General features: G+C 41.8%; 2 protein-coding genes across 7 annotated transcripts; both read left to right on the top strand.

Annotated features, from left to right (window-relative positions):
• Positions 1 to 1,237: 1,237 nt before the first annotated feature.
• On the top strand, positions 1,238 to 9,453 carry LOC115183157 (microsomal glutathione S-transferase 1). Of its 2 annotated transcripts, none has more exons than XM_029744482.1 (4): positions 1,238 to 1,372; positions 3,719 to 3,859; positions 4,001 to 4,095; positions 7,950 to 9,453. In XM_029744482.1, exons 2-4 carry the CDS (start codon positions 3,743 to 3,745, stop codon positions 8,191 to 8,193), a joined length of 456 nt encoding a protein of 151 aa, XP_029600342.1. In that variant the 5' UTR covers positions 1,238 to 1,372; positions 3,719 to 3,742; the 3' UTR covers positions 8,194 to 9,453. The 2 variants fall into 2 exon arrangements, with proteins under 2 accessions (XP_029600342.1, XP_029600343.1); XM_029744483.1 differs by having other exon boundaries at positions 1,247 to 1,372; positions 3,722 to 3,859.
• Positions 9,454 to 9,538: 85 nt separating this feature from the next.
• Positions 9,539 to 11,369, top strand: mgst1.1 (microsomal glutathione S-transferase 1.1; the record flags this gene model as incomplete). Of its 5 annotated transcripts, none has more annotated exon segments than XM_029744487.1 (3): positions 9,539 to 9,714; positions 10,363 to 10,490; positions 11,275 to 11,369. In XM_029744487.1, coding segments are annotated over 2 exon segments (221 nt in total), but the record flags the coding sequence as incomplete, so codon positions are not given.
• Between the last annotated feature and the right edge of the window lie 543 nt (positions 11,370 to 11,912).

Here is an 11,912-nt window from a genome sequence, read left to right as displayed (position 1 = left end):
GCGTCAACTGACTGGGTGCTCTTTGGAACCTGTCTGTCTCCAATAAGGGTTCAGGAGGTGAAGAGATCTACAGTGATTAACTGGAACTGGAAACGTTTGTTCGGCAAGCTAACACCTTTGGTCTACTTGCAGGTGATAGGGTACACACACACACACACACACACACACACACACACACACACACACACACACACACACACACACACATAGAGGCATGCAGACACACACACACACACACAGAGACTTGCAGGCAGAGAAACAGACACACACACACACACACAGAGGCATGCAGACACACACACACAGAGACATGCAGACAGACACGCACACACACACAGAGGCATGCTGGCAAACACACACACACACACACACACACACACACACACACACACACACACACAGAGGCATGCAGGCAGACACACACACACACAGACACACACACACACACAGACATGCAGACAGACACACACACACACACACACACACACACACACATGCAGACAGACACACACACACACACAGACACACACACACACACACACAGACATAATGGCAGACACACACACACACACACATGCTGGCAGACACACACACACACAAAATCAAAATGTGCACACTGCAGTTCCTTGCATAAACAAACTTACTCTTACAAAAAAATATTGTAGTTTTGAAGCTGCAGTTAAAGTGCAGTAGCTGCAGTCGACTGTGGTACTTTGGACTCAGTAATTACAGAATAACTGCAGTGTACTGCAGCTGAGCTGCGGTTATACTGCACCCTAACTGAGCTCACACTGGAAAATTACTGCAGTAAAAAAACTGTGTTCTTTTGGACGCAGTATTTGCAGCATACTCTAATTATACTGCACTCTAACTACAGTTATACTACAGTGTACTGCAGTTGTACTGCACTCTAACTGCAGTTGTACTGCACTCTAACTACAGTTATACTACAGTGTACTGCAGTTGTACTGCACTCTAACTACAGTTATACTACAGTGTACTCCAGTTGTACTGCACTCTAACTACAGTTATACTACAGTGTACTCCAGTTGTACTGCACTCTAACTACAGTTATACTACAGTGTACTGCAGTTGTACTGCACTCTGACTGCAATATTTTTCCGTAAGGGTATGTATATATACCATACGAATTGTTGCCTAACAATAACAATGTTTACCGTTGGTAGTGGAATGTGTGTCAATTCAACCTGCCCTCAATTACGCAACACCACATGTGGCTTTGGTCCAAGTGTCCCAGAATTCAACAACACCTCCCTTTGCAGTGTCAAACGATCTCCGGTCTCTGAAATATACTACTTCAGATATACTTCTACTTCTGATTTACAGAGAGAAGGACTTACACTCCCGACTGGTAAAAAACATTTTTTCCACACTCATCAAAGTTCATCCAGGGTTTTTCTGTGTGTAAATCTACAGCCGGTGCAGGACGGGGTTGTGCGCCAGTAACAGACAGTTAGTGTAACATCAGCAAAAGAAAGTGTTTTGTTTTAGCCCCAACTCCTCGCGCGAATTATTTTGTTGAACTTTGGCTACATGTTAGGCTACTTATCTGACGCCATATGCGACGGTTACATTTGAACGGTAAAACCCACTGCTGCGCTGCTATGATAGTGATAAGAGCCGTGAACTGAACACAGTGACATACGGAACTGGCAGTAGTAGCCTATCATTCAAACAGATTGGGGTTTTAATTCAAATGTTGCTGTTGACACTGACAGGCTAAACCTGCATAGCAGTGCGTTGCTCATTGATAGTGCATTGAATGGATTTTATAGGACTTAACAATAGGCTGCTTTGATTATTTTTATATTTTTAACTTAATGTCGAGGACAGGCGGAACGCCTAGCCAACATCCAATGGAACAGCAGGGCGAGAAATACAAAACATAAAAACACGAATAATTTCAATTTCTCAAACACAAGACTATTTTACATACGACTACCATGTTTATTTGTAACTGTGCTATTTTACAACAGTTCTGAACCTATATACATTTTACAGACACAGTATATTTTACATTTGTTATCTTGTTGTTATTAGTCTCACCCTTCAGCTCCATTCAACCCCTCCCATCTCTTAACACCATCCATATTGGGTTTCTATTTGCCATATCTTTTCAACTGTGCTGTGATGTTTCACAAAAGTTCTGAACCTTTCTATTCTCATAGTTTCTACAGATTGTAAATTAAAGATACATTTTTTTTGCTAAAATAATATTTATATTATTGATTGATTGACTATGACTTTTCAGATCACCCAGTAGTGCTATCTGCAGAGTTATCAGATCACCCAGTAGTGCTATCTGCAGAGTTATCAGATCACCCAGTAGTGCTATCTGCAGAGTTATCAGATCACCCAGTAGTGCTATCTGCAGGGTTATCAGATCACCCAGTAGTGCTATCTGCAGAGTTATCAGATCACCCAGTAGTGCTATCTGCAGAGTTATCAGATCACCCAGTAGTGCTATCTGCACAGTTATCAGATCACCCAGTAGTGCTATCTGCAGGGTTATCAGATCACCCAGTAGTGCTATCTGCAGAGTTATCAGATCACCCAGTAGTGCTATCTGCAGGGTTATCAGATCACCCAGTAGTGCTATCTGCAGGGTTATCAGATCACCCAGTAGTGCTATCTGCAGAGTTATCAGATCACCCAGTAGTGCTATCTGCAGAGTTATCAGATCACCCAGTAGTGCTATCAGCAGAGTTATCAGATCACCCAGCAGTGCTATCTGCAGAGTTATCAGATCACCCAGTAGTGCTATCTGCAGAGTTATCAGATCACCCAGTAGTGCTATCTGCAGAGTTATCAGATCACCCAGTAGTGCTATCTGCAGAGTTATCAGATCACCCAGCAGTGCTATCTGCAGAGTTATCAGATCACCCAGTAGTGCTATCTGCAGGGTTATCAGATCACCCAGTAGTGCTATCTGCAGAGTTATCAGATCACCCAGTAGTGCTATCTGCAGAGTTATCAGATCACCCAGTAGTGCTATCTGCAGAGTTATCAGATCACCCAGTAGTGCTATCTGCAGAGTTAGCTCCAGGTAAATGTTGCAATTATTCAGCCATTCCTGAACCTGTGACCAAAAACAAGCTACAGATCCCTTAACAGCAGCCGTGTTTATAGATGCTAGTCTGTACACCAGTCAGACTACAGATCCCTTAACAGTAGCTGTGTTTATAGATGCTAGTCTGTACACCAGTCAGACTACAGAACCCTTAACAGCAGCTGTGTTTATAGATGCTAGTCTGTACACCAGTCAGACTACATGGTGAAACATAACAGCAGCTATGTTTATAGATGCTAGTCTGTACACCAGTCAGACTACAGATCCCTTAACAGTAGCTGTGTTTATAGATGCTAGTCTGTACACCAGTCAGACTACAGATACAGCAGCTGTGTTTATAGATGCTAGTCTGTACACCAGTCAGACTACAGATACAGCAGCTGTGTTTATAGATGCTAGTCTGTACACCAGTCAGACTATAGATACTATCATATTCGTTGCTATATGTCAGTCTGTGAATCAGACGGTGTTGGGTGTCTGGGCCCAGCATGTTGGTGGTTTCATTGGAATTTAATGCATGTTCAGTATGCATGATGACTTCTGTAAATATTGGTACTCACCGTTCAGGCTGTCTTTATAAAGAGCAAAAAGTCCAATGCTGTTTACCGTGTCTCTTGTTGGTCATAGCAGAGTAATAACAAGACGAAGGAAATGCCATCCGGGATAGACAGCGAGGTGTTCCTGGCCTTCTCTACCTACGCCACTATCGTCGTCCTCAAGATGATGCTGATGTCTCCTATGACGGCATACTTCCGCTTCACCAGAAAGGTACAGGAATGTTGGTAATCTCCCTCCACGGTGTTATAGAGCCTGTAAGTGAACTCTATGGTGTAAACTTGTCTCTCCCTCCACGGTGTTATAGAGCCTGTAAGTGAACTCTATGGTGTAAACTTGTCTCTCCCTCCACAGTGTTTTGCCAACGTGGAAGACACAGGGATGGCTAAGACTCCAGAGGACAAGAAGAGGATGCTGAGAGTTGACCCGGATGTGGAACGTGTGAGAAGGTAGGCCCACCCTTATAGAGGCCCCCTAGACTTATAGAGGCCCCCCTAGACTTATAGAGCCCCCCCCCCAAATGTATAGAGGCCCCACTAGACTTATAGAGGCCCCCTGGACTTATAGAGGCCCCCCTAAACTTATAAAGCCCCCCCTAGACTTATTGAGTACCACCCTAGACTTATAGAGGCCCATCCTAGACTTATAGAGGCCCACCCCAAATGTATAGAGGCCCCCTGGACTTATAGAACCAGCCCTACTAGACGTATAGAGCCCCCCCCTAAACTTATAGATCTCCCCCCTATACTTATAGAGCCCCCCCGCTAGACTTATAGAGGCCCCCCCCTAGACTTATAGAGGCCCCCCCTAGACTTATAGAGGCCCCCCCCTAGACTTATAGAGGCCCCCCCCTAGACTTATAGAGGCCCCCCCCTAGACTTATAGAGGCCCCCCCCAGACTTCAGTTATTAAATACTTTTGTTCTATTCTATTATTTTTTGTAACCAACTCTTTTTCAGAGTTGATTCAAATACAGTCAAATAAATGCATGCAACGACATCCCCGACACATTCCCCCCCTCAGTCCCCATCCATCCTCCCACCAGGAAACCATGAGTGAGGTGGTCGCCACCTTAGATCCAACAGTGCTGCCTGCCAACAGTAATCTTCTCTGATTGACTGAGAGATTCAAGGACCTAACATCGTTAAGTAACATAATAGATGCAAAGCACTGAATATTTAAATTCATTCTCTTCAAAATGTATTTTTCTAACTTTTCCCTGGAAGCGTTTAACTGCAAGGGTCCTCCCACATCATATGAAGGAACTGGTCTACGTGATTTAAGGGGACACAGTAAACATATGGGAATTGGGGCCATTTTCATCATAAAATGTTTCCTTAGGTGTTAAATACAGTCTGTGATTTGAATCATGTATAACTTACGGGATGCCAAGGTCATATTTTACCAGAAGTTGTTCAAAAGAGATCAGTCCTTTAACGGAGCCCAGATCGTGTATTTATGAATCCCAGATCATGTATTTATGAATCCCAGATCATGTATTTATAAATCCCAGATCATGTATTTATAAATCCCAGATCATGTATTTATAAATCCCAGATCATGTATTTATAAATCCCAGATCATGTATTTATAAATCCCAGATTGTGTATTTATAAATCCCAGATCGTGTATTTATGAATCCCAGATCATGTATTCATAAATCCCAGATCATGTATTTATAAATCCCAGATCATGTATTTATAAATCCCAGATCATGTATTTATAAATCCCAGATCATGTATTTATATATCCCAGATCATGTATTTATAAATCCCAGATCGTGTATTTATGAATCCCAGATCATGTATTTATGAATCCCAGATCATGTATTTATAAATCCCAGATCATGTATTTATAAATCCCAGATCATGTATTTATAAATCCCAGATCGTGTATTTATAAATCCCAGATCGTGTATTTATGAATCCCAGATCATGTATTTATGAATCCCAGATCATGTATTTATAAATCCCAGATCTGTGTATTTATAAATCCCAGATCTGTGTATTTATAAATCCCAGATCATGTATTTATAAATCCCAGATCTGTGTATCGTGTATTTATAAATCCAATCGTTGCATGGTTCGGTAGGTACTCCATAGGCCAGCATAGCTGAACTAAATTGTAAATATAGGAAAAAAGGAGTTGCCTGGTAATGTGTATTTATCTTTCACATCCTGGAATGTTCTCAAGCCTTTACTGTCCATGATATCGCCATGGGTACGGATTCCACTTTTGGAACATTTGGTGGGAAGGCATCATTGTGAAATATTGGAGTACGGGCGATTTTGATTCCCAGTTACATTATTTTTCCATTTTGTAACAAATATAGATTGTGTGAGCAGTAATAGGACCAAAGAGTAATTTACATTGTTTAAGGGATAACAGTGGAGACCACCTCTTCCAGGGCACTAGGAGGCTCCATATTACATTGTTTAAGGGATATATCATTGGAGACCACCTCTTCCAGGTCAATGGGAGACACCATATTACATTGTTTAAGGGATATATCAGTGGAGACCACCTCTTCCAAGGCAATAGGAGACTCCATATTACATTGTTTAAGGGATATATCATTGGAGACCACCTCTTCCAGGTCAATGGGAGACACCATATTACATTGTTTAAGGGATATCAGTGGAGACCACCTCTTCCAGGTCAATAGGAGACTCCATATTACATTGTTTAAGGGATATCAGTGGAGACCATCTCTTCCAGGGCACTAGGAGACACCATATTACATTGTTTAAGGGATATCAGTGGAGACCACCTCTTCCAGGTCAATAGGAGACTCCATATTATGCCTGTAAAATACAATTTTAAGGTTTGATACGAATAGTCCTCATATGTCTTTCCCTCCTTGTAAATGTATTAATTATATATTTAATAATTTACCTCGACATATACTGTACATTTTTAAACCTCACTATGAGTTGTATCCCAGTAGCCAGAAGGAGGAGCCATGGGAAGCATTGAACTACAGAAATTCAGCCGTTGCAACATATAGATTTGGACAATAGATAGCAACTGGGATGTTGTTCCATCTAGAGGTCGGATTGAATTGATTTGAGCGTTGTGTTAAAGTTTCTGCCAGCGGTTTTATCTAAAGAAGGAAGTAAATCTATTCCCAAATATTTAAAACTTTAAAGGATTGGGATTCCATGAGTAGAGATGGAGTCGTCCATGACAATATCTGGTCTAGTATAGCTCTTACATTCTCTGATCTGAACTCTCTCTCTCATTCCCCAGATAATCTGAACTCTCTCTCTCTCATTCCCCAGATGATCTGAACTCTCTCTCATTCCCCAGATGATCTGAACTCTCTCTCTCTCATTCCCCAGATGATCTGAACTCTCTCTCTCTCATTCCCCAGATGATCTGAACTCTCTCTCTCATTCCCCAGATAATCTGAACTCTCTCTCTCATTCCCCAGATAATCTGAACTCTCTCTCTCATTCCCCAGATGATCTGAACTCTCTCTCTCATTCCCCAGATAATCTGAACTCTCTCTCTCTCATTCCCCAGATAATCTGAACTCTCTCTCTCTCATTCCCCAGATAATCTGAACTCTCTCTCATTCCCCAGATGATCTGAACTCTCTCTCTCATTCCCCAGATGATCTGAACTCTCTCTCATATTCCCCAGATAATCTGAACTCTCTCTCTCTCTCATTCCCCAGATAATCTGAACTCTCTCTCTCTCATTCCCCAGATAATCTGAACTCTCTCTCTCATTCCCCAGATGATCTGAACTCTCTCTCTCATTCCCCAGATGATCTGAACTCTCTCTCTCATTCCCCAGATGATCTGAACTCTCTCTCTCATTCCCCAGATGATCTGAACTCTCTCTCATTCCCCAGATGATCTGAACTCTCTCTCATTCCCCAGATGATCTGAACTCTCTCTCTCATTCCCCAGATGATCTGAACTCTCTCTCATTCCCCAGATGATCTGAACTCTGTCTCTCATTCCCCAGATGATCTGAACTCTCTCTCTCATTCCCCAGATGATCTGAACTCTCTCTCTCATTCCCCAGATAATCTGAACTCTCTCTCTCATTCCCCAGATAATCTGAACTCTCTCTCATTCCCCAGATGATCTGAACTCTCTCTCTCATTCCCCAGATGATCTGAACTTTCTCTCTCATTCCCCAGATGATCTGAACTCTCTCTCTCATTCCCCAGATGATCTGAACTCTCTCTCTCATTCCCCAGATGATCTGAACTCTCTCTCTCTCTCTTTCTCTCTCTCTCTTTCTCTCTCATATTCCCCAGATGATCTGAACTCTGTCTCTCATTCCCCAGATGCCACCAGAACGACCTGGAGAACATCATTCCATTCGTAGTGATTGGTCTGCTGTATACCCTGACGGGGCCAGACCTCTCCACTGCTCTGCTCCACTTCCGGGTGTTTGTTGGTTCCAGGCTCTTCCACACGGTGGCCTACGTCCTCCCCCTGCCCCAGCCCAGCAGAGGTCTAACTTGGATGGTTGGCATGGGCGCTACCTTCTCCATGGCATTCAGGGTGCTAAGCACAACCCATCTCTGAAGAAGCGATCAATCAATTAATCAGATTGATTGATTCAAAGTTTTCAGATGGCCTAAAATAGTCCTCGGGACACTCTACCCCTGAGGAGACACTCACACATTTATCACACCTGGATCAAATACGCTACATAATGTTAAATACATTTGACAGTGCTTGAATGAACTTGGAGTTTGCACTTCTGGGACTATTCTATTGGTTCTGTTGTATCAGGCAGACTAACTTGACATTCCCTGCACGTTTTGTTTTTAACTCAGAACTAAATTTGATCTGTGCAAAAAAATTATAATATGAGCAAAAATAATTAAACTAAACTTAGATCTCGATTCAATCTATCTCACGGAAGTTCAGTGCTGGAGCGCAATAGACATTGAACGGTAATGTTCCCTCGGAGACTCCATTCCAGGTAAACGCTGCATATATCGCTTCATTCGGAAACTACGTTTACATTTCATGTGCGCTACAGCGCTGAACTTAGGCGATACGGATTGAACGGAGCCCTAAACTAAAATCAAGTGTAGTTGAGTATCTGATACCGCATGTATCTGCCTGTTTTACCCACATCACATCACCAGTTTATTGGTTGTGTGTACAGATTTACAGATGTTATCGCGTGTGCTGTAAAATGCTTGTGTTTCTAGGTCCAATAGTGCAGTAATACCGAGCACTACAGACCGGTCTGTCACACAGCACTACAGACCGGTCTGTCACACAGCACTACAGACCGGTCTGTCACACAGCACTACAGACCGGTATGGCCCACAGCACTACAGACCGGTCTGTCACACAGCACTACAGACCGGTATGGCCCACAGCACTACAGACCGGTCTGTCACACAGCACTACAGACCGGTCTGTCACACAGCACTACAGACCGGTCGGTCTGGTTGTCTGACTGACTGCAAACACCTATTTTATATCTTAGACATTTTTTTTGCATCTGATGTGATAATCTAATGTTTATAAATTATTCAATTCAGGTTTTAGGAATTAAAGTTGAATTAAAAACTGGGGGGGAAACTATTGTTTGAACCGAATTTAAATAGGCCTATGAAGTAGGCTACAAATACCAGAGCTATTTTGCTAATTGGCTTAATGAATATGACCTTACTTGATCGAATTCTTTTATCTTTTTAAATTCTGTATATTTTTTTAGATCTACATATCATCTGATATGTTTACTAGGCGACATATCTGTAATCCCACTAATTGGTTTACCTTGTTTCTGCTTTCTCCCTGTAAATAAACGAACATTCTCCAGAATGACATGTCTCATGGTATTTGTTTTGTAGAAGGAATATACATAGATGTTATAGATGAAAATGTGTTAATCAGACAATGAACGGTAGCATAAAGTCATAGGAGGAAGTGGGCGCATTTTTTGGGTTGAGCCGCAGACTTGGCGGAAGTCCAAATATTCGCCTGTTTTTTTCTGAAACTGCAGAACAAACCGCCCACATCGGTACAGTCCAGTAGGCTGGTACTTTACCCTGGGCCAGATTCAAACAACAACTTCTGGAAAAGGTATGAAACTAGTTACTCAACTCAAAATAAACTTTGCTAACGCCATCAGCGGGTATTATTGTAGAGCATGTGTTTAAAACGTAGCCGGTACAATAGTTACATTTGTATCGTTCTCTGAAGAAAACAAGGAGGCTATTTAGCGTAATGTGAGTAGACTATGTAAATGCGCTAACACTTTATAACATGTGTATGGGAGACATTGTGTAACAATACAATGCGTACATTTAATGTATCATAGTATACACGGGGAAAGTACTACCTTTCTTTTGGGTAAATTGTATCTGTGTGTAAGCTACCCCAGAAACAGTACACATGTCACACATTACAACGATTAGAAACATAAGTGTTGGGTTTTGCCATTGAACGCTGCTCTCCAAAACTCTGCAATAGCACCCTAATAAAAAGAACATAAACAAGAGCTGTCGTAAATCAATAATATCTACATGCATAGGGTTTATTAACGTGTTATTACCATTAGATCAATGATCAATTACGTATATTTATTTTTATTTAATGAAGAATTTTTTTTAAAAGTTGAAATGTAAAACCCCTTTTTCAAATCCACTTGAAGTTCAATCAAACCTAAACCGGTGTCATCGCTGAGTTTACGTTGTCTGTTCTGTTGTCTAGCGGGACTCTACCGAACAGACATGGCAGAACTAACTCATATGATCGACAGCGAGGTGTTCCTGGCCTTCTCTACCTACGCCACTATCGTCGTCCTCAAGATGATGCTGATGTCTCCTATGACTGGATACTTCAGACTCACCAGGAAGGTACACAAACCTACAGTTTGGAGCACGCAAATACACAGAAAACAACCTTAAACTTGTTTTCTCTTCATTTTACTGCAGGGGGCTAAATCAGGGTCACGCAGAGTGATTCTGGGTAGTCTGAAACAAATCTACTTTGAAACTAAAGTATTCACCTCACACACATGGTTATGGGCTTAAAGAAGAAGTCACCTGTATCATGTAAGATATAGAGTTGAAATGTATTACATTTTGAGTTTGCATCCCAATATTACACTTTATATACATCACAGAAGATTAAAATATAAATAAACACAGGATTTTTGTCTGTTTAAAAAAAAAGATATATCTTTATGAATTATGAAATTATGAAAAATATGAATAACATTCCACCCATGAGGCAGAAGAGGGTGATTTTGGTCATTGACTGCAGGAAAGTTCTACTAACAAAACACTTCAAAAATAGTTTTAATTAAAAAAAACATAATTCCAAGTGAATTTAAATGTGATTTCCTGAATGGAACAGAACAGTGGTAAGAAGTGTGTTGAATCCAGGCTGTATCACATCCGGTCGTGATCGGGAGACCCATAGGGGCAATTAGCCCAGCGTCGTCTGGGTTTTGCCGGGGTAGGCCGTCATTGTAAATAAGAATGCGTTCTTAACTGACTTGCCCTAGTTAAATAAAGGTTCAATAAATAAATGAAATAAAAATAATGAACGAGCCTTGATCCTCTCTGGCCTGACAGAGCTGAGGTGGAAATTGAACAAGGAAAAAACATGTCCCTTCTTGCTTCCACCTCCCTCCAGGCATTTGCTAACCAGGAGGACACCAGTCTGGTCTCCTCTACAGAGGACAAGAAGAAGATGGTCAGGGTGGATCCTGATGTGGAGAGAGTCCGAAGGTATCCCCGTAGAAATATCATGGAAACATATCTCTATGGTTCACGCTGACATACAGCTCCTGTAACTATGACTGGAAAGAGCTGGTAGAAATCCAGCTTTTAATGGAATTCATTTAGACATTTTACTTTTCCAAATATTTTGATATACTGATCTGAACTCTCTCTCTCTCTCATTCCCCAGATGATCTGAACTCTCTCTCTCTCTCATTCCCCAGATGATCTGAACTCTCTCTCTCTCTCATTCCCCAGATGATCTGAACTCTCTCTCTCTCTCTCTCTCTCTCTCTCTCTCTCTCTCTCTCTCTTTCTCTCTCTCTTTCTCTCTCATTTTCCCCAGATGATCTGAACTCTCTCTCTCTCTCTCTCTCTCTCTCTCTCTCTCTCTTCTCTCATATTCCCCAGATGATCTAAACTCTCTCTCTCTCTCTCTCTCTCTCTCATATTCCCCAGATGATCTGAACTCTCTCTCTCTCTCTCTCTCCTCTCTCAATCTCCGCTTCTCCGCTCTCCTCTCCCTAGCTTCTCCGCTCACTCCTCTCTCGC

The sequence above is a fragment of the Salmo trutta genome, unplaced genomic scaffold, assembly GCF_901001165.1.
Source record: "Salmo trutta unplaced genomic scaffold, fSalTru1.1, whole genome shotgun sequence".
Classification (NCBI taxonomy): Eukaryota; Metazoa; Chordata; class Actinopteri; order Salmoniformes; family Salmonidae; genus Salmo; species Salmo trutta.
This window is presented reverse-complemented; position numbering and strand designations above follow the sequence as displayed.